This window comes from Gorilla gorilla, chromosome 15, assembly GCF_029281585.2.
Source record: "Gorilla gorilla gorilla isolate KB3781 chromosome 15, NHGRI_mGorGor1-v2.1_pri, whole genome shotgun sequence".
Lineage (NCBI taxonomy): Eukaryota > Metazoa > Chordata > Mammalia > Primates > Hominidae > Gorilla > Gorilla gorilla.
This window is the reverse complement of record NC_073239.2, coordinates 120,291,351-120,316,844: the sequence shown is the minus strand read 5'-3', so window position 1 is coordinate 120,316,844 and position 25,494 is coordinate 120,291,351. Positions and strand designations below refer to the sequence as shown.

General features: G+C 46.1%; 1 protein-coding gene and 1 non-coding gene across 3 annotated transcripts; both read right to left on the bottom strand.

The window, feature by feature from the left end:
• Positions 1 to 884: 884 nt before the first annotated feature.
• EIF5 (eukaryotic translation initiation factor 5) lies at positions 885 to 10,089 on the bottom strand. 2 transcript variants are annotated; one of them, XM_031001494.3, is made up of 12 exons: positions 9,834 to 10,089; positions 9,487 to 9,695; positions 8,152 to 8,431; positions 7,967 to 8,048; positions 7,230 to 7,402; positions 6,852 to 6,963; positions 5,607 to 5,752; positions 5,186 to 5,344; positions 4,746 to 4,907; positions 4,277 to 4,441; positions 3,519 to 3,653; positions 885 to 3,120 (listed from the first exon to the last, which is right to left on the bottom strand). In XM_031001494.3, exons 3-12 carry the CDS (start codon positions 8,221 to 8,223, stop codon positions 3,031 to 3,033), a joined length of 1,296 nt encoding a protein of 431 aa, XP_030857354.1. In that variant the 5' UTR covers positions 8,224 to 8,431; positions 9,487 to 9,695; positions 9,834 to 10,089; the 3' UTR covers positions 885 to 3,030. The 2 variants fall into 2 exon arrangements, with proteins under 2 accessions (XP_030857354.1, XP_018875655.2); XM_019020110.4 differs by lacking the exons at positions 9,487 to 9,695; positions 9,834 to 10,089 and adding an exon at positions 8,900 to 9,267.
• On the bottom strand, positions 6,105 to 6,230 carry LOC115930702 (small nucleolar RNA SNORA28). The gene has a single exon (XR_004067317.1). It is a non-coding gene; the product is annotated as a small nucleolar RNA SNORA28 (small nucleolar RNA).
• Positions 10,090 to 25,494: the final 15,405 nt, after the last annotated feature.

Here is a 25,494-nt window from a genome sequence, read left to right as displayed (position 1 = left end):
CAGCACATGCAACAAAAGTGCAACACTGTTTCTGGTACTAAGACTGCTCTGGCTTTGGAGTAGTCAGGGAGGCTGAAATTTGAACCATCAAAAAGATGATGCAGGAACGAGGTCAACTTTGCATTTGCTGGTTACTCTGGAATACTGGTAGGTCAAGTTGTAGCAATTAGGAAAATAGTTGGTTAGATAAGGATTGTCTGCAGACTTGTCAAATTAATTTGAAATACATGAAGGGTTGGTTATTTTGTTAGATAAGTGACCTTGGTACAACAGTACCTATGCCTCAGGACCACGATGAGGACTGACTGAGCTAACAAAATGCAAAAGGTTCAAACTCACTTATCTGCTTTTTGCAGATGGCCAGCGTTCACTTCTGCCATCTCCAGGCCAAAGGCATAAAGTCAGTGCTTGGTACACTGGAACAAACAGCTTGGGGCTCAATTTTGATACCCCTCCCTTCTCAAGTGGGAAGCGGTGGATTAGAGACCTCCTTGCCCATCTCTAAACTTTAGGACCCACACTAAAAATTTTTAAGTCAATTTCAGAATGCACTTGTTTAGAAAGCAAACCTCCCCATTCCCTCATTCTTAAACTAGAGATATATACAATTATTCACAGTTACATAGCTGTACGTATGTTCCCTATTAAGTACCTGCCAAGATTTCAAGTAATAAAACTGAGGCAGATTCTCAGTTCACAGACCACAAGACTAGCAAATAAAGCCAGTGACCCAATGAAATTTGTGAGTAGGGCTGGCAAGTGTAACTGCAGGATACATCCAACACAAATCCAAAGCAACGGCTACAAAACAGGGCAGATTCCAATGCTTTGATCTCATTATAAAATGAAAACTTGTTAACTTTAATATTAAAGCAGAGACAAAATACAATTTTATCATTATTTTAATCAAGTAACTTAGCTGTTTAAACAAATCCTTAAGACAATTCAATAGAGCAAAGTGAAGAATTACTCTATTAGGATAACCTGTGAACAAAGTTCAGATTATGTGAATTTGTATTCCATTGGAAGTTTGGCACCAGACTGAACACTGGTTTAAGCCAAATTTTTTAGTGTTCTAGAAGCCCTGAACATGTTTTCCCTCAGATTAAAAGTAGAACCTTTATAATAGAACCTCATTAGCTTGACACTGAGTATGCTGAGTGCAACTTAGCTTAGGTCACCAGTATCTCCTACAGAATTCCAGTTAATGAAAGCAGATCAGCCTTGCGGCAAAGAATCTGAAACCTAGGCAACACACAAGTTTGAAGAAAAAAAAATCCTCTTTGGTGTGACAAAGCACATTCCCTCCAGGTATATGGCTCCTGCTCCACTTGCACCCGAATCTATCAAAGGCAGCTGGAGACCAATTCTTGTCTCTCCAGTAAGATTGCTAGGTTTCAATTCCTTAAAATATCAAGCCAACCAAGTTTTATTACATCAAATGCTTCTATCATTTCAATGTGAAAATTTTTTTACGCCTATTTATTAAGGTCTCATTATCTGTGAAATAATCACAAAAAAAGAGGTGAATTATGTATAAGCCACTGCTCCAAAATTAACCCTATCGATTCTCGATTCCCACTGTGCACTTTGTGAAAAGGGTAACTGCCAAGAGGTTTAACCTTGAAGATGATTACTCAAACACAGTCAGAACCCATAATATGAGTTTAGATCAGGCAAGGAGTTCATGAGGAAGTTATCAACTCTTGTGTGTCCAAATCTAAAGCCCTGCATGGGCTCTGTCAGGTCCTTGTCACCTGCACTCAGGTGGCCATCAGACTTCTTGGGTGCCTGGCTATATTCAATGTGAAGTAAAAAATATCCCAAGTCTTACACCAAAATACAGGCTCTGACTTAGAAGTATACTTTTAGCTTTCTTTTTAAATAAGACATTCTGGAAGAAAAAAAGAAAAAAGAAAGAAAATCAAGTTTGAAACACAGTTAACACTTATTTTGGCAAGAAAGCAACCAAAATCTAAAAAGCATAAACTATGTGTCCAAATGTAAAAGGCATTACAGAACAAACTGTAAGAGAGGAAAATTAAAGCCACACTGAACAAAAAGATACAGCATGTCTAACATTTTGGAATTGTAATTTAAACCCTAAGGGCAAAAGCTGAAAAATCATGCTTAGGTTGCTAGTTAAGTGCACCCTTCCCTGTTTCTCCCAAATAAAATCAGTTTATTGTTTAATTGCACCCCAAAGCAAGTTCTCTCAGTACAAAGTAACTACTACGTACACACAAAATGCTTGTTAATGTAATAATTTCCCTGGCTCATCCAATGTGCAATGCACACGACTTCAAAGACTACAATTTGGGGCAAGTGTACATGAAATGAGAAAACAGCTCTCCAAGTTTCAAATCCTGCTCTTATATTATTTATAGGACACTGAGGTCATATTTACTTCTTGGTAAGATGTTGCACTGTCATTTGATTATCAGTCCACCTCACAATGTACATTACCACATGCCAATTTGAGGAACTACAGAGATAAAACTTTAGTACTTTCTTAATGGGCTGAATAAATTAATTACAATTAAGTTTGCTTTACATGCTGTTGAGGACCTCTTTGCAGCCCCAGGACCTAACAATATCTGGCAGGCTCCGAGAATGCTCATTAGGTGAAATGATGGCAGAACATTTAAAATATCCTTATTTTACTTCAGCTTAAGTCATTATATCCAGTTACTTCAGCTTAAGTCATTCAGAGCCAAACATCTGAAGAACAACCAAAATCAAACCTTTATTTTTATAACTGTATAAATGTGATCCAAATGTGTCCACCACTAGTTTTTCAAAAAGAAACATGCTATAAATAAGCAAACTACATCTGCTCACTGATGTGTATGGACTCCCTAGATGTCTCATTGGGCTTAATAACAGACCACTCACAGTAATAGATTTTTAGTGTAAAGTGTAGCATGATGTTAAGCCATTTTAGCTTTTGCACATACATGTTGCACTTCTGGCTGATAATGGAGGAAAATTTGCAGCATTATACTGTTAAGCTAGGTTGCATCCATCCCTTTAAATGGCATCAATATCGATGTCGTCATCCTTGTTGTCTGACTTTACAGTCTCAACTTTCGGTACACTGGCAGTCTTCGAATACACCACCTGTTAAGAGGAATGATTTTATTCAACATAAGCTGATAAATCTGTTTATAAAACAAATCAATGTAAATTGTGGTCACAGAGGAGGAAACTGCCTAGATGCAGCTATTTCTTCTTCACGGAACAGCTTTGTTATGCAAACACTGCAAGTTCTCTTATACAGGCTCCGGTCTAAGAGCATTTTCAAAGTTTTTTATAGAGTATAATGTGTAGGAGTAGGAACAGTTTCCATCACCCTTTCTATTATTTTCCAAATTATTGAGAGACTGTATTTTATTGCATCTTAAATTCTAAACCTGAAATTACCCCAAACTGCCATTATATCACTCCTCACAAACCTTTTTAAATCTCAAACACCCATGCCAGCACTGTATCCAATACCCTCCTCCCCCAATGTTTACCTCAATGTTCTCATCTTCATCTTCTTCTTCGCCACCAGAAGATTCTTCCTCTGCCTCCTTCAACCATTTTATAAATGGTTCTGCTTTGACACGAATCTCTTTGGCAAGTTCTTTGGAGACATATTTCTTAGAGGCCTAAAAAATGTGAGTACAAGTCTCTTAGTTGAGGAATTTTAACAACTTTTGATTATTTATACAATCCCCCTTACTGAGCTGAGGGGACTGGGTCCTAACAAGTCTGAATCCTCAAACAGAATCAATGTACTCAGTGAACACATTAGTCTCAGCAGTCTGTTATGACTACAAGGCTGACATGATGCGAATCACAATCTACAGCACAGGGACTGAACTTTAGCTATAGATATTAAGACATTTTTTCTTCATCTCAAAACCGTCTCAATACTTGTGAACAGCTGGGCGCGGTAGCTCACACCTGTAACCTCAGCACTTTGGGAGGCCAGTGGATCACCTGAGGTCAGGTGTTCGAGACCAACCTGGCCAACATGGTAAAACGCCATCTACTAAAAATACAAAAATTAGCTGGGCATGATAGCAGGTGCGTGTAATCCCAGCTACTTGGGAGGCTGAGGCAGGAGAATCACTTGAAGCTGGGACGTGGAGGTTTCAGGGAGCCGAGATCATACCACTGTACTCCTGCCTGGGCAACAGAATGAGACTCCGTCTCCAAAAACAATCAACCAACCAAAAAAACCCCCCAAAACTTGTGAACTTTAAGAGCCCACCTATGTATTCCCCACCTTTTCCGACCAGCTGATGATGACCTCTTCTTCTAAAAGGTCTGCATCGTACATCTCCTTCAAGATATGTGGAATCTTGGAGATAAGCTGAGCTTGATGCATTGCTACCACACACTCCAAACCATGAAGAAGGTACCGTTGAGCTTTTTTGTTGTTGTGACAAAACTGCAAATAAACACCTTGGTGTTAACAAGCTTTTTTATGTGTTCTAAGTTGACAACTCTATTACCCAAATAAGAGTGTCTGTAAGTGCGTGGTCCATACCATAGTGGTTCAAAAAGGTCAACGCATAAACATCCCTGTTACTTTGTAAGGGCCTAGGTACCGCACTTTCAGATACTCAGAGGCTTGTAAGGTGGGTCAATTTCCCACTTTCAAGCATGACAGGACAAGCAAAAGTGGTTAAAATGACCATCTCGAAAGCCACACAGCTGTAATCTCATTTATGAATCCAGAGCACTTTGCTTACTCGCAGGAAATGGCGCCTGTATTTCTTAATCTGTTCTCTAATCTTCTCATTAAAAAGAACTTCAGTTAGAACAAGAGGGCCCATGGCTTTTACATCCAGTCTTTCTGCTTCAGCAACGATTTCTTTGTCAGATGAATCAATAACACCCTCTTCTTTCTTTTTCTGCAAAGAAAAGGAAAACAATTCAGTGCAATGGAGGCACACTTTGCCAGGCTCAAGATACCAGCCAGTCCCTGCTCTGATGGACATATTTTTCCTGCCTAATTTGGCAGCTGTGACACATAGTGCCTGGAATCACGTGCAAAAAATATTTAAATGAACAAGAGTTCTAAAAAGTCGTGCATTAGAGTAATCCTAATTACACTGCTAAAGTATCATATATCTAAAGGCACAAACAAGGCTGGGTTGAAGCTGATTTACAGACCAAGCAAATGTTTTACCTTAACAAAATCAAAGAGGATATTGACCCTCTCCTCAATTGTTCTTTCCAAATCATCACTGAGTGTCAGAACTTTTGCATGGTCACTGATTTCATCCATTCGACGCCTTTGAGCTTCCTCAGTTGTATCTTCTCCCCAGTCATCATCCTCCTCTTCTTCCTGTTTACGAAAACAGAGCAACTTGATCAAAGGCCTTAAAAACAACAACAAAAAGGTTCAGATTTTGCCAAGTTAATGGCATCAAGTCCATCTCCATCCAAAATTGGGTTCACCTTAATTCAAACAACAAACAGTACTTGGAATCCAAAATATTAGTGTATTACACACCGAAGGCTAGTTTCAACATTTCCACCCACCTCAACCAAATGCCATATACTTTACACAACTTTAGTGCCCACTAGGCCATCAACCCTGCACTCACCATTGTATGTGGAGGAGGATTAATTTCATTTGGTGGTGGTGGTGGTGGTGGTGTCTCACTGCTGGATACGGAGCCATTTTCCTTGTCTTTGCCCTTTCTGTTTTTCTTTTCTTTTTCTTTCTTTCCTGTACCACTGTCACTATTCTCTACAGAAAAAAAGGGAAATAAAAACTTAACCCCATAACTTACATTACCTCATTGTCCATCATTAACGTTTAAAACCCTGCCCTTATTTTCCTATGGATCCCCTCAGAAAAACCACACAGCACACACGACGCTACCTAAGAGGCTTCACAGATCAAATTCATCATGTATTACATAAGAATGTTAGTCTAAGAATGGAGTGACACAAAATATTACGGGTATTGTAACTGCTAAGAAAGATTAAGATGAAGTGATGATGCCTCCACTAGGGAGTGAGAGGTGGCCCTAAGGATCCCTGTCATCCCTCATGAACAAAGTCATTAACTCAACCCAGCTTTAGCCAACAGGTGGAACACTGTTTAAGTCTATATAACGGCTTGTCTCATGGGAGAGAGAACACCGGAATAGGTTAGACTTTCTTGCTATAGCAAGCTCAAATTGTGTCAGACAGTTTTGATCATCTGCCACAGAGTGTTGCTTGCAATACTCAAGTTTAATGAAGGGGGCCCTCTTTACCAAACAATGCCACTAAAAGAACCTTTGCTGGGTTTCCAGCAGAATTTTAGTCATTACTTCATCTACCCTCAGATAACGTCTTAATTGATATGGCACAGTTTAATTGGCAGCCTATTTTTCACCTTTAATGGTAATTAACAATACACTTTTGAAAGATGTCTTCGTTTTGATAAAATACAGTACAAGGACTAAAAGGTTCCTTATATTGTTTTTTTGAGACAGAGTCGCTGTTGCCCAAGCTGGAGTGCAGTGGCACGATCTCAGCTCAGTGCAACCTCTGCCTCCAAGGTTCAAGCGACACTCATGCCTCAGCTACCGGAGTAGCTGGGATTACAGGAGCACACCACCATGCTAAGCTAATTTTTGTGTTTTTAGTAGACGGGTTTCACTATGTTGGCCAGGCTGGTCTTGAACTCCTGGCCTCAAGTGATGTGCCCGCCCTGGCCTCCCAAAATGCGGGGAATACAAGCATGAGCCACCGTGCCCAGTCTCCCTTACATTCCTATTACAAAAAAACCTTCTATTTTATTCCCAACAGTTAGTCACTTATCTTAGGATCTTAGCAGTTCATCATGGAAGACTCACCAGGTGGGTTTTTGAGAATGAATGTGCAGAGTTTATGATGTGTGTCAAGCATGCCTCGATAGCCACAGGCTTTACAAGAATTACCTATTGTTTGCTTCTTTGGATTGACATGCTGCCAAAAAAATAACAAATGTTATCCATGATATAACATGAAAATATCTAATCAGAGGACATCTAAACCACAGACAGCTTCACATGCAAAGAAAACTTTTTTCACACAGTGACCTACTTTAAAAAAAAGAATGGAAATATCTCGAAAACTGGAGTTTTGTGTTTGATTTAAAATTACATTTGCTCTGCCTTCTCAGGAAGGTGACTTAGCGGTATCACAGAAGCAGGTATATGGCTTTTTCTTTCGACAACCACAAAAGCACTTACCAAATCTGTTTCAGGATTCTCACATTCAGGACAGAGAACAAATTTTTTAATGAATCCATCCAACATGTCTTGCAGCTTATTCGCCTCATGAGATCCATTGACAATGTAACGGTCATTCTTAACATCAAACTGGGTCTGTGCTCCCAGCTCACAACCAAAATATTTGGTGGGATCTATTTGAATGAAAAAGGAGTTTGGATCATTACAGTTAACTAGATCTCTGGCTACTCACTCACATTTGTACAAACACCATTTTTTTTTTTTTTTTTTTTGAGACAGAGTCTCACTCTGTCACCCAGGCTGGAGTGCAACAGCGTGGTCTCAGCTCACTGCAGCCTCCGTTTCCGGGGTTCAAGCGATTCTCTCCCTTCAGCCTCCCAAGTAGCTGGGACTACAACCGCATGCCACCACGCCTGGCTAATTTTTGTATTATTAGTAGATTCAGGATTTCACTATGTTGGCTAGGCTGGTCTAGAACTCCTGACCTCGTGATCCACTTGCCTCAGCCTTCCAAAGTGCTGGGGGTTACAGGTGTGAGCCATCGCGCCCAGCCATCCACTCTTTAAATGTGTTCCCCTGGTAGTTTTGTAAACTCATGGCAACCAATAAACCACAGTTCCTCACTTAACTTGTAAGGTAATTAGCTAGCATACAATTAGAACAAGTTTTGCAGCTCAAAGACTTTGAAGACTCTATCCATAATATGCCCTTTATGGACTTTTCCAAGCTTTACTTACACGTTGGAGGCCGATTAAGCGCCTTTGCAACGTCAACCATGTTGACTATAACTGTCTTGATTCCATTTCCTTTGCCCTCAACCTAAAGGAAATAAGAATTTTAGTTGTGCAGTTTTCCCTGACAAATGCAAACTTCAAAATTCTACAAAAAGAGCTATCAACTAAATTGAAGAGCAGTTTATTACCTTGGCAATCAGACGGGGCATCTTGTAGCGATAGAACTGGTCTGACACGCTGCGGTTGACATTGACAGACATTTTGGCTTATTAGTGGCTTTATCAATAAGATGAAGAGATCTTTGATTGCAACTTTTTGGTATCTTCTGTCTGGAGAAGAAGGGATGACATAAACGACTGCAAGAGTTCTCGGTCTCTGACATGAAAAAATTTTCGCCACTGAGGCTGTAAGCTTCTTGCTTGTATGCTATGTTTCCCCAATACAGGTACCAATGGCTGCGCAACAGCTCTGAAAGAGAAAGGGAAAGAACACACAAAAATCCCCCCAGGTTTAACATCATCGCTGGATGGAAACGCCTCCTTTTACATCCCAGTTATGCTTCTGCTTAATTCTACCTTAAAAAGCAACTGAGATCACATGCAAACAGCCATTCTCATGTAACACAATACAATCTGAGGGAACATAAAAAGGCCTCCATTTCGACTAAGCTGTGATTCTGGTAGGGAAATGCCTGACAAGAAAACACAAGCTGTGCTGCCTCAGCCGCCGTGGGATTTCATCAGACCGAGGGCAATCAGCAGGTTTGCCTCTGCGGCCATCCTGGAAGTGGTGAAGAACGAACCCGAGCCCTCTCCGCCGCCCACCCCGCCTGGATAAGGAAACTTCTCAGGCACACCCCCGTTCCTCTTCATTTTTAAGGGGAAACTAGGGAACTGTTCTCTACAACTAGTTGTTGCTTCGGCAACCATGGCTTACTTCAAAGCAGCACTTCCTTAAACGCAGCGCTCGCCCAGAAGTGCCATTAAGCAAGAGAGCGCGAGCGAACGCCAGGCTCGCCCCGGCCTCCCTTTTCCTCGCTATCCAAACACTCGGTTAACCTTCGCCCTGGTCCCCATGGCTACCGCGCTCCGAGGCGTTTCCGCGGGGGCTGGCGAACCGGGCGGCTCCGCGAAGGAGGGCGGCGCGCGACCGGGGCGTCTGGCCCCATCCCCGGCGCGTCCCCCGAGAGCCGGCGGCCCCGGAGGGTGCACAGCCGGGAAGCGACACACGGCCGAGGGGTGCCGGGATCCGGCCGCCCCCGCCCAAGAGCGCGCGATGACTCACAAATGCAGCAGCTGAAGCCTGAGTCAGCCCGAGCGGCGGGCACGCGCGGCGCGCTCCCGCCAGGCCGGGGAGGGGGCGAGGCCGGGCCGGGGAGCGCGCGGGGAGGGGGCGGCCGGTGCCAGGGCCCGCGCCCGCCCGCCGTCCGCCCAAACTGCGCCACACGCCGCGGCGGGGTCACGCGGCGGCCGCCGCCATCTTGTGCGGCCGCCATCTCCCAGCCCGCCGCGCCCGCGACTCACCGTTTTCGTCAAATAAAGACATAAACCCAACGCTGCTCGCCCGGGACTGGGATGAAGTGAGGCGCGATGTAAACCCGAGTCCGAGTCCGAGGAGGCGGAGGCGAAGCGCAGCGAGGAGCGGCCGGGCCAGGTGCCGCCGCCGAGCAGCGGGGAGGGGCTGTCCCAGCGACGTCCGCGGTCCACACCCGTCAGCGCCGGAGCTGGGCGACCTGGCGCGGAGAGACGGCGCCGTGAGCCGTGGGCGGCCGGGGAGTGCGCCTTCCCCGCCAGCCAGCGGCCCGCGGGGTCCAGGGGGCGGGAAGCACCGGGCAGGGGGCGCGGGGCCGCCGCCCCTCCACCGGACTCACCTCTGGAATGTTCTCGCTCTGACTGAACAACGCCGCCGCCGCGCTCAAGCTACCCTCGGCCCCAGCGTCCGCCCCCCGCGTCAGGCCTCACTGCCCATTGGCTGGAGGTCTGCCACAGCTCGCTCGTCATTGGTTCGCTTGCGACGTCAATCGCATCTTTCCGCGCCCCTTCTGCTTCCTGAGGCTCCACTCGCGGCCTCGGCCCGCCTCCAGCCCCGGCCCCGCTTCCTTCCTTTCCCCTCCCCCCGCCTTTCCCAGAGGTCTTCGCGGCGCAGCCCTTGGGTCTCGCGAGATCCGGAGTGGCCCTGGTGGCCGGGCCGGGGCACAGGGGGCCGTGCTTTGTTGGTTTGGGCCTTGAGGGAAGATGGTGGTTGGTCCCCTCCCTCGCCGGGTCTGGGACAGGCCGCGGCGTCATGGCGACTCCCGGGACGCAGGAGCCATCGTCCTCGAAACTGCTTTCGAGGCCGTGTTTTTGCGGCTGCCACCTTCGGGGAGAGGAACCCGACCGCGTTCTCCCCGCAGCGGGCGCTCATCTCCCTTTCCCGTCCTCCCGGGACGCCCGTCTCCGGGCCTCGAGGAATGAGTTGTTTTTCCACCTTAAGCCCCAGGCCTGGGTCTTTCATCCCAGGGACGTCTTCTGTTTCGGACTCGGGGTGGATTGGCCGCTGGCGGAACGAGTCCGTGACTCGCCAGTGACCGCCCAGGGCGGTCGCGAGGCCGCGCCGCCTCGGTGTCGGCCCGCAACCCAGCCTGCGCGCTTAGCTCAGCGCGTCGCCTCCTGTTTTCGGAAGAGGAGGCCCTTAATTGGTTTGGAATCCCGGGGCCTCCTGAAGGCGCTTCGTGGTGGGTTCCCACCTTCTGGTGAAGGCCTCCCTGCTCTCCCAGGGTTGAAAAGCGCTATCCTTCGTGCTTCTCTTGTCACCTTTCTCCTAGTGGGCATCACGTCGAGTCCACCCGTCTAGTTTGTGACTTGTGAATTCTTTGATAGGCAAATCGTAGCCCAGAGCAGGCGTTTATAATGAGATTCCAATGTATTCTGTTGAAAATTACTATTATTTAGGCCGGTCGCGGTGGCTCACGTCTGTAATCCCAGCACTTTGGGAGGCTGAGGTGGGCGGATCACCTGAGATCGGGAATTTGAGACCAGCCTGGCCAATATGGTGGAACCCTGTCTCTACTAAAAATACAAAAAATTAGCTGGGCGTGGTGGCTCGCTTGTAATCCCAGCTACTCGGGAGGCTGAGGCAGGAGAATCCTTGAACCCGGGAGGCACAGGTTACAGTGAGCCGAGATCACGCCACTGCACTCCAGCCTGGACAACACAGCGAGACTGTCTCCAAAAAAAAAAAAAAAAAGAAAATTATTATTATTTAGAGAGAGGCTCTCATATTTTAGTTCTGTTGAAACTCTCCCATTCTTTCTGAAACTTGGATTTTTTTTGTGAAAACTTGAGTCTTAAAAACACATCCATAGTTCACCCTGAAGTTTGAAGACCTCACTTGACTGATGGAGCGAGAGCCCCGCTAACCTGCACTCTGGTCTCTAACGTGCAGTCATGGAGAAGTCCTGAGCGGCCGTGCAGGTTTCCCGATCTGGAAAAGAGCAATGTTGCTGAGGACAGGATGAGGTAGATAAGGGGCTGCCCTTTGTTTTAGACCAGTTGCATTTGCACTGAGGTTAGAATTGGCAGCTATGTTGATTTTTATCAAAATCCAAGATCGCGCTTCCATAACTAAAAGCTTTATAAACAACTTAAAAATTGGCAGTGTTGGTAGGAAGAAATAAAGGCACGAACCAGAATTGAGAGGTGATTTGTGTCCTTTAGGGCAGGGACTTTTATAACCCCGCAGTGTGTACCTTTGTGTATAGTTGTTAAGCCAAATGCACAGTGCCTTATGAGTACCAGGGTTCCCATCAGACAAACTGGAAAAGGGGATCCCAGACATGCTGCTGCTGTTTCACTGTGGAGCATGACTTAGCAATATTGAAACAGATCTGACTTTTTGCTTGGCAGCACAAAAATGATGTTATTTTAGAAACTCTGTTGGAAAGTATAGGCATGAAACTAGTGTGAGGTGAGAGGCCTTCCTTTTCAGAAAAGTTTTAATAATGAAACACGAAGTAATTAGCTTTTTTGTATGTTTAGTGGCACAATTTTTAATTTCGTTGAAGTTTGTAATAATTTTAACTGCTTTTTAATATGTGTACCACTCATTTGTATGCAACCATGGACAACTTTAAAAAATTATACTTTTGTGTTCTTTTTCTCCCTTTTATTTTTAGTTAATACATAATAACACATTTGTGGGATACAAAGTGATATTTCAGTACATGTATACAATGTGTAATGATCAAAGCACAGTAATCAGCATATCCATCACCTCAGATATTTATCATTTCTTTGTGTTGGGAACATTCAGAATTCTCTCTTCTAGCTTTTTGAAAATATACAATAGATTGTTGTTAAGTATATTTACCTTGAAATACTACAGAGCACTAGAACTTACTGAGCTGCAATTTTGTATCAACCTCTCCCTCTCCTCTCCTCCCACTAGCCTTCCCATCTTCTAATAAACCACAATTCAAGTCTCTACTTCCATGAACTCAAGTTTTTTTTTAGCTCCCACATATGAATGAGAATATGTGGTATTTATCTTTCTGTGCCTGACTTATTTCACTTAATATGATACTGTCCTCCAGTCTCAGCCATGTTGCTTCAGATAAAAGGATTTCATTATTTTTTTATGACTGAATAGTATTCCAGTATATGTAAAACTTTTTTTTTTTTTTTTTTTTTTTGAGACGGAGTCTCACTGTATCACCCAGGCTGGAGTGCAAGTGGTCTGATCTCAGCTCACTGCAACCTCCGGCTCCCGGGTTCAAGCGATTCTCCTGCCTCAGCCTCCCAAGTAGCTGGGACAACAGGTGCGTGCCATCACGCCCGGCTAATTTTTTTTTTTTTTTTTTAAGTAGAGACAGGGTTTCACCGTATTGGACAGGCTGGTCTTGAACTCCTGTGTGATCCACCTGCCTTGGCCTCCAAAAGTCCTGGGAGTACAGGCGTGAGCCACCACGCCCAGCCTATAACACATTTTCTTTATCTTTTTTTTTTTTTTTTTAAATAATAAGATGGCGTGGGAGGGGTGGGGGGGGTCTCACTATGTTGCCTAGGCTGGTCTCGAACTCCTGGCCTCAAGCAATCCTCCCACCTCGGCATCCTGAAGTGCTGGGATTACAGGCATGAGCCACTGCAACCAGCCTGTCCATTCATTTGTTGGTGGATGCTTAAATTGATTCCATATCTTTTGCTATTGTGGCTGGTGCTGCAATAAACATGGCGGTGCAGATATCTCTTTGATAATATTGATTTGATTTCCTTTGGATAAATAGCTAGTAGTGGGATTGCTGGATCATATGGAAGATCTATTTTTAGTTTTTTGAGAAACCTCCATGCTGTTTTCGATAATGGCTGTACTAATTTACCTTCCCACCCACAGTGCATCAGAGTTCCCTTGTGTTTGCACCCTTGCCAGCATTTGTTATTTTTTGTCTTTGTGGTTTTGATTTGCGTTTCCCTGTTGATTAGTGACATTGAGCACTTTTTCATACATGTGTTGGCCACTTGTATGTCTTTCTTGGAGAAATATCTATTGAGATCGTTTGTCTATTTAAAAATCAGATTTATTTATTTTTTCTCACTGAGTTGTTTGAGTTCCTTGTTTATTCTGGATATTGGCACCTAAAAATTACTCTTAATCATACCATTTGTTAAATGCTTATCATATCCTAGGAGTTTTCTAAGTCCTTGGAATACATTATCTTATTTCCCAGGCCCTATGAGGAATTCGTATTTCCATTTTACAAATGAGCGAACCAAGGCTTAGTGGAAAAAAATTAAGCAACTTACCCAAATCATGTACCTAGTAAGTGGCAGAGCTAGGATTTAAAGACAGCTCTGTCTGATCCCAAAGCCTGTTCCCTTAACAATTATGTGGCATGGCCTCTCCAGATAAATACAAAAACAAACAAAACTAGGCATTTTACATATGTAATCCCATTCTTTAATAATCATGTAAGGAGATGTTGTTATACCCATTTTACAGGTGAGGAAAGAGACTCAGGAAGGTTAAGCAATTTTCCCCAAAGTCGCCTCCCTAATAAATGATGGACAGCGTTTGAACTCCAGCTTGTGTGACGCCAAGCTCATTGCACAATTCCACTTCCCGTTTCTGGATCTCCACCTCATTGGCTGCATTATTTTCCCCAGTCAGGTGCTCACAGTCCGTGCACTAATGGACACTTGGTGCTTGTCAAAACCTTGTTGAATGAGTGCATGAATTGCACACCTCAGTGCATGCCCTGATGACAGGAATAGCTGCTGGAAAGGTAGATTGGTAAACTGGCCTTCTGGTTGTTTACACATTGGCTGTGACTCTGTTGAATGTGAATGAGTGTCCCCTCCCTCCCACCCCCCACCAAGATCAACTCTGCATGGACTGAGAGCCTTGTGTTTCTGAGCGGTGAGCTCTCAAATGGACTCAGATATTGTACACTGTGAGGGGCAGTCTGGCTGGCCAGCTGGTCCTCCTCTGTGACACCCACCTCTCAACTTTTTTTTTTTTTTTTTTGAGATGGAGTCTCGCTCCGTTGCCAGGCTGGAATGCAATGGCACGATCTCAGCTCTTGCAACCTCTGCCTCCTGGGTTCAAGTGATTCGCCTGCCTCAGCCTCCTCAGTAGCTGGGATTACAGGCACCTGCTACCACTCCCGGCTAGTTTTGTATTTTTAGTAAGAGACAGGGTTTCTCCATGTTGGTCAGGCTGGTCTCGAACTCCCAGCCTCAGGTGATCCGCCCATCTCGGCCTCCCAAAGTGCTGGGATTACAGGTGTGAGCCACCGTGCCCAACCTCTCAACTTTTAAAGCTGCACACTGTTAACTGAAGTTCTTGTCCCCCCTACTTCAGGACAAGCTACAGGGTATATGCATAATTTTTCTTCTAGCACCAGCCAGTCACAGGGGTGTTCGTGGAGCAGACACTTGAAGCTGCTGGAAAGGAACTGAAGGTTATCTGGTGAGTACAGAGGCATCGGCTGACTTGAGGGCTGGTGTCCTAAACCATGGTAATCTAGTGCATCCCTATCAATACATAATTCTGTGCTAGCCAGTGAGGGTGCAGGCCCGCCTACATCACAGACCCTGCCCAGGAGGTCACATGTAAACAAGTAGAGGCAAATATCTGCTTGCTGGACACCCCACTGAAGCTTGCCCTTCGTGAAATCTCTGACGCTCTGAACAGCATGTCTCCCTGCCTTCGTGACCTGCCCATCCCATAGCTAGGCCGCACCTACGCCACACCACTGGCATTCATGTCACTTGATTGCAGTTGCCTGTTTCCTTCTCTGACTTCCTTACTGGGCCAAGCAACTGGAGGGCAGGGGACTCGTGCTTGAGAAGAAAGGACTCTGGACTTTGGCTGAGGAATAGGCCTTTAGTTCCAAAAGGGACAGAGGCAGGAAGCAGAGGTGTTTGAGGAAAGATAGGGGTCCAGGTGAGGGATCACTGGAGACTGACACAAAGTCTTCCTCTTCCGAAGTGTGGAGCTGTGATCCCACCCAGCAGCCATCCTGCATTGTCCCATTCCTGGAAAAAGAAAAAAACGCAAAATGGCATTGATTCTGCCTGCGCAGCGTCCTACGTGCAGCAGATGACAGAGAAACGTGGATGGATCAGAGCAGGCCCTACAATATTGGATTGGTGTTGTCTTGGTCACATTGAAGCCACACACAGCACCCCAGTGACAAATTCTCAGGGGATGCAGGAGCTGCTGATCCCAGGACTGTCCTGTGCCTTAAAACTGGGGGACCCCCATGATGTTGGAACCCAAATACCCTTCTTCCCCTCAGCATAGTCTCAGCAGCTTTCTTTTGAGATATTCGAGCTGCCCTAATTTAGATAGTCTGTTTGTGGATGAGAAGAACAAAATCTCTGCCCCAATGGGTGTGTTGGAGAAGTGGTCCCCGGGTCTAATGGCGATGTGATGGGAGTGACATTAGACTGATCATGGCTGTTAGAATTAGGAAGGTGCCAATGGCCTTGCCGTGCTGACAAAGCCTCGTCACCCATGCTCTCTCACTGTCCTCCTCACACCTTGGGAGGTGGCAAGTATACATTTTATTCCTTCATTTTATGGACGAGGAAGCCGAGACTCAGAGAGATGATTTGCCTCCAGTTGGGGGGTCAGGTGTCCTGATTCCCAGCTTCAGAGCTCTTCCCCCTAACTAGGGACTAATAGTCCTGTGTGGTGCATCTGGGTCCCAGGGATTTGCCTCTCTTCCCTCAGCTGGATTTCCTTTACTCCAGTGCTTTTGAAAGTTTCACATGAGGGGAGGCAGGATCCAAGTCATAACCCTGATAGCTAACACTATCCCAGAAGATCCACTCAGGTGTGCTGTCTTCAGACCTGTGAGGATGCGTTTTCCTTTATGCTACAGATTTTCATTAGCCACTGCATATCCTGCCCGGGGGGCACCAGACACTGGAGATGCAAATGGACCCCAGAGTGGGGACTTCTTTTGTAAGACAACATTGAAAAACATGAAAGATTTTAGGCCGGGCATGGTGGCTCACACCTGTAATTGCAGCACTTTGGGAGGCTAAGGTGGGTGGATCACGAGGTCAGGAGATTGAGACCTTCCTGGCTAACACGGTGAAACCCCGTCTCTACTAAAAATACAAAAAATTAGCCGGGCGTGGTGGCGGGTGCCTGTAATCCCAGCTACTCGGGAGGCTGAGGCAGGTGAATCGCTTGAATCCGGGAGGCTGAGCTTGCAGTGAGCCAAGATCGTGCCATTGCACTATAGCCTGGGCACCAGTGTGAGACTCCGTCTCAAAAAAAGAAAAGAAAAGAAAAACATAGAAGATTTCACCTAAAAATTCAGATTTCTGGTTCCTTGGACAGTCGGAAGCCCTTGTACTCTGGGACATACCGACATGATAGATTTTCCAGGAGCCAAGTTTCAGCTGACCTTTTAGACCCAAAGTTGGGGACTGAATGCTCATAGAAAAGAATGAGTGACTCCCTATCCATGTGTGTGTGTGTGCTCTCCCCTTCCAGGTGTGCGTGTGTTCTCTCCCTCCAGGTGTACGTGTGCACTGTCCCCCTCCAGGTGTGTGTGTGCTCTCCCCCTCCAGGTGTGCGTGTGCTCTCCCTTCCAGGTGTACGTGTGCTCTGTCCCCCTCCAGGTGTGCGTGTGCTCTGTTCCCCTCCAGGTGCGTGTGTGCTCTCCCCCTCCAGGTGTGCTTGTGCTCTCCCCCTCCAGGTGTACGTGTGCTCTGTCCCCCTCCAGGTGTGCGTGGGCTGCATCCCCTCCAGGTGTGCGTGGGCTCTGTCCCCCTCCAGGTGTGCATGTAATCTCCCCCTTCAGGTGTGCATGGGCTCTGTCCCCCTCCAGGTGTGTATGTAGGCTCTGTCCCCCTCCAGGTGTGTGTGGGCACTGTCCCCCTCCAGGTGTGCATGTGCTGTGTCCCCCCCTCCAGGTGTGGGTATGCACTATTCCCCTCCAGGTGTGTCTGTGCTCTGTCCCCCTCCAGGTGTGTGTGTGGGCTCTCCCCCTCCAGGTGTGCATGTGCTCTGTCCCCCTCCAGGTGTGTGTGTGGGCTCTGTCCCCCTCCAGGTGTGCATGTGCTCTGTCCCCCTCCAGGTGTGTGTGTGGGCTCTCCCCCTCCAGGTGTGTGTGTGCACCCACATCTGCCCCATCATTTATTCCCCATTGCTTGCCTTACCTCTGTGTTTATCTTTACTCATTTATTCATTCATTCAATGGATATGTATCACATGCCCTCTATCTGCCAGCCCTAGAGGATTTAAACAGCTAAGACATTGTTTCCCAGGGCTATTGTTAACAAAGCAACAGAAACTGTGTGGCTTAAAACAACAGAAATTCAGTTTTAGTTTTTGGCTGGGCACGGTGGCTCATGTCTGTAATCTCAGCACTTTGGGAGCCCGAGGCAGGCAGATCACCTTAGGAGTTTGAGACCAGCCTGGCCAACATGGTGAAACCCCATCTCTACTAAAAATAGAAAAATTAACTAGGCGTGGTGGTGGATGCCTGTAATGCCAGCTACTCGGGAGGCTTAGGCATGAGAATCGCTTGAACCTTGGAGTGCAGTGAGCTGATATCACGCCATGGCACTCCAGCCTGGGCAACAGAGTGAAATTCCGTCTCAAAAAAAAAAAAAAAAAAAAAGAAATTCATTTTTTCACAGTTCCATAGTCCAGAAGGTACAAAATCCTTGGGTTGGCCACTGCATGCACTCTCCAGCATCTGGTGGCTGCCGGCAGTCTTTGGCATTTCTCAGCTTGCAGCTGTAGAGCTCCAAATCCGCCTCTGTCATCACTTGGTTTCATTGCCCTTGCGTAAAGTATCTTCACTTGGCGTTTTCCTCTCTGTGTCTCTCTCTCTCTCTCTTTTTTTTTTTTTTGAGATGGAGTGTCGCGCTTGTTGCCCAGGCTGGAGTGCAGTGATGCGATCTCGGCTCACCGCAACCTCTGCCTCCCAGGTTCAAGCGATTCTCCTGCCTCAGCCTCCTCAGTAGCTGGGATTGCAGGCGCCCACCACCACGCCTGGCTAATTTTTGTATTTTTAGTAGAGATGGGGTTTCACCATTTTGGCCAGGCTGGTCTTGAACTCCTGAGCTCAGATGATCCACCCGCCTTGGCCTCCCAAAGTGTTGGGATTACAGGTGTGAGCCACCTCGCCACTGCACCTGGCCTCTGTGTCTCTTCTTATAAGGACACCAGACATATTTAATTGAAGACCTGCCCTATTCCAGCATGACCACATTGTAACTCAATTAAATCTGCAATAACCCTATTTTCAAATAAGGTCTCATTCACAGGTACCTGGGGTTAGGTGTTAAACATATTAGATTTTGTTTTGTTTTGTTTTTTCTTCTGGAGGGTCTAGTGAGAGAACATATCGCTTTGGGGACATGATTTTAAAAAACCTCAAATCACACGAAATGTAGAGCATGGCCCTTGCTCATCATCCACTCTGGGAGACTCCTAAAGCGTCAGCCAGTGCCTGGTGGCAGCTGTGGTTTGGTGGCCTTGTTGCTTCAGATACACTAATCACTGGATCCCCACAATAGCAGTCCTCTGACAGAGATTCTGTTGCTGCTCCACTTCTGCACAGATGAGGAAACTGAGGCACAGAGAGGTTATACAGCTTGACCGAGGCTACAATTAAAACCTAAGTTACTATATCCAAATATATGCAAAATAAAAACCAGGCACGGTGTTGCCCACCTATAATCCCAGCTACTCTGGAGGCTGAGGCAGGAGGATCACTTGAGCAGAGCTGGTGTGTGGATACGGGCAGGAGGCAGGGTCCTGAGAGATGAACAGCGTGTGTTTCCTGGTAAAGCCCAGCAGGCTGCGTTCTCTTTCCCATCAGACTCCTCTCTTGTGATGTGGACAGCAGGAAACTAACCTATATTTTGGTCACTCTCCTGAAATCAAGTCTGCCATCATTTAAATACCCTCACAAGGTAGGACAGGCTATCCTGCCAATTTCCCAGGGTGACTATCTTACAAGGAGATGGACGGTACAGAAGCAAGGGCTTCTGGTATAAGGTAAAACGAATCTGATTATCTTCTTGACCCAGAAGGTGATATTTCTTTTTTTATTTTTATTTTTTTTTAGGTGGAGTCTCACTCTGTCGCCCAGGCTGGAGTGCAGTGGCACAATCTCAGCTCACTGCAACCTCCGCCTCCCAGATTCCAGTGATTCTCCTGCTTCAACCTCCCGAGTAGCTGGGACTACAGGTGCACACCACCATGCCCAGCTAATTTTTGTATTTTTAGTAGAGACAGGGGTTTCACCATATTGGCTGGGCTCCTGGTCAGGAGTGTCGAACTCCTGACCTTGTGATCCGCCCGCGTCGGCCTCCCAAAGTGCTGGGATTACAGGCATGAGCCACTGTGCCCGTTTGTTTTTTTGTTTGTTTGTTTGTTTTTTGACAGGGTCTTGTGTAATGGCTTGATCTAGACTCATTGCAGCCTCTGTCTCCTGGGTCCAAGTGATCGAAGCCTCCCAAGTAGCTGGGACTGCAGGCATGCGTCACCACGCCTGGCTAATTTTTGTATTTTGTATTTTGTATTTTTTGTAGAGAGTTTCACCATGTTGGCCAGGCTGGTCTCCAACTCCTGGCTTCAAGTGATCCACCCACCTTGGCTTCCCAAAGTGCTGGGATTACAGCTGTGAGCCACCACACCTGGCCCAGAATGTGATGTTTCTAACCTTACGTTTACACAAATTTATGTCCATATTTAGGGTCAATTTCTTAGGTCTCTGTCATGTTCTCTAGTAGATGGAAGAACCATCCAGAAACCATTGCATGCTCTAAATAACCTTTCTTTTGTGGTACTGCTTTCTCTAAGCAAATATAGTTAGCACCAGATGGGACTGTTGCAATACAGAGTTTTTAACAACAAAAAAAAATTGATTCATTTAGGGTTTCCTTAAATTAGGTGAGCGATTTTTTTCCTTGAGCACTGAACTCCCACATTCAATATTCCTGGCGTGACATTTTGTGCTGTTACAGTTGGTAAGTGAAGCTCAGCTATTCTGAGCTTTATGTGCCAGGAGCCTGTGCTCAGAAATCCTTTTTTTAGTTTCGCTCATAAAGGCTACTTGTATGTTTGGGTATTTCATGCAGAAGGAAGTCTTCCGGGCTGGGTCATTCATATTCCATGCTCTCTTGCTAGGCATCTACAAAGTTCATAGCCATTTTTAACACACACCTTTGCTGCGATAAAATCACAGTCAGAGTTTAAAGCCATGACTGGTCTATTTCCTTTAGCATAATGTCTTCGGGGTTCATCCGTTAAGCTAAGGGAAATAAGCCAGTTTCAAAAGGATAATTATTATAGAATTCTATTAGTATGGGGTACCCAGAGCCGGCAAATTCACAGAGACAGAAAGGCTGGGGCAGGGGCTAGAGGGAGTCGTGGTTCAATGTTTCGGAGTCTCAGTTTTACAAGATGAAAAAGTTCTGGAGATGAATGTTGGTGAGAGTTGAACAATAATGTAAATAGACTTAATGCCGCTGAACTGTACACTTGAAAAGTGTTAAAATGGTAAACTTTAACCATTATTTTACCACAATAACAAAAAGCCACTACCCTACAATAATAGCCTAAGTGACTACATCCAAATATATACAACATAAAAGCTGGGCATGGCGTTGCACACCTATAGTCCCAGATACTCGGGAGGCTGAGGCAAGAGGACCACTTGCACGCCCAGCAGTTCAAGGCTGTGCTGTGTCATGATCACGCCTGTGAATAGCCACTTCTTTCCAACCTGGGCAACATAGTGAGACCCACATCTCTTAAAAAAAAAAAAAGCAAATATATATAAAATGGTGAATATATAAATGATTACATTTCTGCAATTAAACATGATGTATGCCATAAATATTAATTATAATCATGTATATATGAAATTTGCTTTCGGTTTGTATATTTCCAGATTTTTCAAATTAAAACTTTCCTTGGCAAACAGAAATTATTTTAACTCTCTGACTTACTAACTCTGTGACTTTGAACAAGTCTCTTTTGTATTTTGAGCTATTAGTGTCCTGTATAATAGGAATGATAGTACTCTACAGGGTGCCCACCCCCGTCCAAATTGTAAAGCTGTGAAATTTGCTCAGCAACGCAGGTAGAAACCAAAGTAAATTGAGATCATCTTTCAGTAGGGTTTAAGTGGTAATGGGAACAAGTGCAGTGCTGGAAATCCCTTAGCCCCATAGCACGGCAGTCCCAAGCCCGAGTCCTTCAGGGGCCAAGCAGGTGATGGCAAAGAGGGAAGCAGGCTGGGGCAAGGCAATAAGGAACGGCAGTAATTGTGGCAAACCGGAGGGCCTCAATTTAGAGGCATTTATATTCAGTTAGAAAAAAACAAAAACTCCATGCAGGGCAAACAAAACTTGGATGGATTTTATCTGGCCAGTGGGCCACCGGTTTGCAATTTCTGCTTCACTTTTTAATTTAATTTAATTAATTAATTAATTACTTTTTGAGATGGAGTTTCACTCTTGTTGCTCAGGCTGGAGTGCAATGGTGCAATCTTGGCTCAGCGCAACCTCCACCTCCCAGGTTCCATTGATTCTCTTGCTTCTGCCTCCCGAGTAGCTGGGATTACAGGCATGGACCACCATGCCTGGCTAATTTTGTATATATATATATTTTTAAATTTGTATATGTTTGTTTGTTTGTTTTGAGACAGAGTCTCACTCTGTCTCCCAAGGTGGGGTGCAGAGGTGCAATGTCAGCTCACTACAACTTTGGCCTCCTGGGTTCAAGCAATTCTCGTGCCTCAGCCTCCCAAATAGCTGGTATTACAGGCATGCACCACCATGCCTGGCTAATTTTTTGTATTTATCACATTGTCTTGGTATTGAACTCCTGAGGTCAGGTGATTTGCTTGCTTTGGCCTCCTAAGATGCTAGGATTACAGACATGAGCCACTGCACCCAGCTTGCAATTTCTGTTTTAGAGTGAGAGATGCTTAGATCTAGAAGGGACATGGAAGGCCTTTTGGTCCCAACCCCTATTTTTCGGAAGAGAAACCATGACTAATATATGGGCTGCTTTAGGAAGAGCTGGTCTAGAATCCAGGTGTTAGACAATTATTTTCAGGGCTCTCTTCTACCTCCCTGCCAGCTAGAAACATTTTTTATTTTCAGATAATGTATCCTTCCAAGTTTGAATTTGAATCTTTTTTTAAACATAGATACATTTGTTTAATTTTGTGTTACTGCCCAGATCAAGTCAGCTCCTAGTACTTTTCTATTTTAATGATAGCTGCCACCTCCCAACAAAACCCAGCATTCAATGTTCAACAGAAATTCTGATATGCATACTATGTGCCTACGAGCCTTTTAAAATGGCAATGACAGTGTTTTTATTTGGTTCTTTGGATTAAATTGTCTAAAGAATTTATTGTGAACGTTATTGTATCTCTGATTCTGTTGGCCTTCTATGAAATTTTTCACGTCTTGAGACGGACAGATTTTTATCTTTGATTCTCAGGTTATTAACATGTACTGTGAGAATTTAGATTGTTTTAGTAGAACTCTAACCCGGGGCACAAACTGGCAGGCCTGGGATGAGCAGGGCCTCTGTAGACATGTCATGCTCGCCAGCACTATGCTTCAAAATGCCTTTTTCCAGGCTGGGCGCGGTGGCTCACGCCTATAATCCCAGCAATTTGGGAGGCCGAGGTGGGTGGATCATGAGGTCAGGAGTTTGAGACCAGCCTCGCCAACATGGTGAAACCCCGTCTCTACTAAAAATACAAAAATTAGCTGAGCGTGGTGGTGGGCACCTATAATCCCAGCTACTTGGGAGGCTGGAGCAGGAGAATTGCTTGAACCTGGGAGGTGGAAGTTGCAGTGAGCCGAGATCGTGCCACTGCACTCCAGCCTGGGCAACAGAGTGAGACTCCGTCTCAAAAACAAATAAAAAAACGATTTTCCTTGGAATGGCATACCCTCAGGGCAGCATGTGCTCGCGGGAGCCCTGCAGGTTCCCCACTTCCTCCAAATAACATTTTCCTCTTTTGAGCTCTTATAGCCCGTCCCTGGGCAGTGGAGACATATGTGGTTGTGATGGGTCTCAGTAAAGGGGAATCATGGTGCCATGTGTAGTGCAGGCAGTGCTATCGAAGTGAGGGTGGTTCTTTTTTTTTTTTTTTTTGAGACAGGGTCTTGCTCTGTCACCCAGGCCTGAGTGCAGTGATACAGTCATGGCTCACTGCAGCCTCAACCTTCCAGGCTCAGGTGATCCTCCCACCTTAGCCTCCTGAGTAGCTGGGACTACAGGCACATGCCACCACACCTGGCTAATTTTTCTATTTTTTGTGGAGATTGGTGGGGAGGGGATCTCACTATGTTGCCCAGGCTGGTCTCAAACTCCTGGGCTCAAGGAAATCTGTCCGCTTCGGCCACCCAAAGTGCTGGGATGACAAGTGTGAGTCACTGCACCCGGCCTAAAGTGAGGTTCTTGAGATGTGTATGGAGATCAAGAGTGAGTGCTGGAAGCTTCCGTGTCAACTGATATTGCTGGGACAGCCGCATGTCTCTGGGCAGGGGCCACTCTGACTGCTCTAACTCCTGTGCCTGCTGCCTCCTGGCCACGTGGCCCTTTGGTCAGAACCTTGAGAAGCCCCCAGTGAGCAGCAAAGGGGACCCCTGCAGGTTTAGCAATGGAATTCACAACCGCTCCAGCCCAGTGCAACCCAGCAGGTGTTTGTGGAGACATGCCCAGGGTCAAGCCTGCGGGGCTATCAGTGCTAGGGTGGTAACACAGCAGCTGCCCGCGTTGGCACATTACCTGCCAGCAAGCAGGTTCTGAGCAAAGCTCTTTCCCTGTGTGGACGCTGGGGCCCATGTAGGGAGGCGGAGCACCTCCTGGTTTCCTCGGGATGTTCTCATTAGAGCCGGGGTCCCCAGCCTTTTTGGCACCAGGAACCAGTTTCCACAGACTGGTGGCGGGTGGAGATGGTTTCAGGATGAAACCACAGTTTCACCTCCGATCACCAGGCATTAGATTCTCATAAGCAGCGCGCAACCTAGATCCCTCGCATGCGCGGTTCACAGTCGAGTTAACGCTCCCATGAGAATCAAATCTGATCTGACAGGACGTGGAGCTCAGGCGGGAATGCTCACTCGCCCACCGCTCACCCCCCGCTGTGAGCAGGCCACCAGTCTGTGGCCCAGAGGTGGAGAACCCTTGCGTCAGAGCACCAGAAATCCCTCCACCTAGGAACCAGCTCCTCCCAAGCAAAGCAGGACAGTTGGTCACCATGGGCAGCAGCATGACTTTTACCTAAATTACATGGTATGATATAAAGCGGAATGAGAGGCCGGGCGCAGTGGCTCATGCTTATAATCTCAGCACTTTGGGAGGCCGAGGTGGGTGGATCACCTGAGGTCAGGAGTTCAAGACCAGCCTGGTCAACATGGTGAAACCCCGTCTCTACTAAAAATACAAAAATTAGCCGGGCGTGGTGGCACATGCCAGTAATCCCTGCTCCTTGGGAGGCTGAGACAGGAGAATCGCTTGAACCTGGGAGGCAGAGGTTGCAGTGAGCTGAGATCACACTGGAGAGCTGGAGACTGCACTCCAGCCTGGGTAACAGAGTAAGACTCTGTCTCAAAAAAATAAAAATAAAAATAAAAATAAAAATAAATAAATAAAGTGGAATGAGAAAATAAAAAACTTGCCCAAAAGAATGATCAAGTTCTCTAGGGAATGTCCACACTGCAGGGAGCAGCCAAGACGTACAATCAATTCAGTGGGGCCAGAGGAGCATTTAAATTTTTTTTTGGCCAGGTGCAGTGGCTCACACCTGTAATCCAGCACTTTGGGAGGCAGAGGCAGGAGGATTGCTTCAGCCCAGAAGCTCAAGACCAGCCTGGTCAACATAGTGAAACCTCACCTCTACAAAAAACACAAAAATTAGCCAGGCATGGTGTTGTGTGCCTGTAGTCCCAGCTACTTGGGAGGTTGAGGCAAGAGGATCTCTTGAGCCTTGGAGATCAAGGCTGCAGTGAGCTGCACTTGGCCTGGCCCCCAGAGCAAAAGACAGG

Bases quoted from the DNA above. Each gene is read 5' to 3' on its own strand.
- EIF5 (XM_031001494.3), bottom strand. From the start codon at position 8,223: ATGTCTGTCAATGTCAACCGCAGCGTGTCAGACCAGTTCTATCGCTAC. The intron at 8,049-8,151 runs GTAATAAACTGC...TATTTCCTTTAG, and splicing joins TGCCCCGTCTGATTGCCAAG to GTTGAGGGCAAAGGAAATGG. The intron at 4,908-5,185 runs GTAAAACATTTG...TTTTCTTTGCAG, and splicing joins TCCTCTTTGATTTTGTTAAG to AAAAAGAAAGAAGAGGGTGT.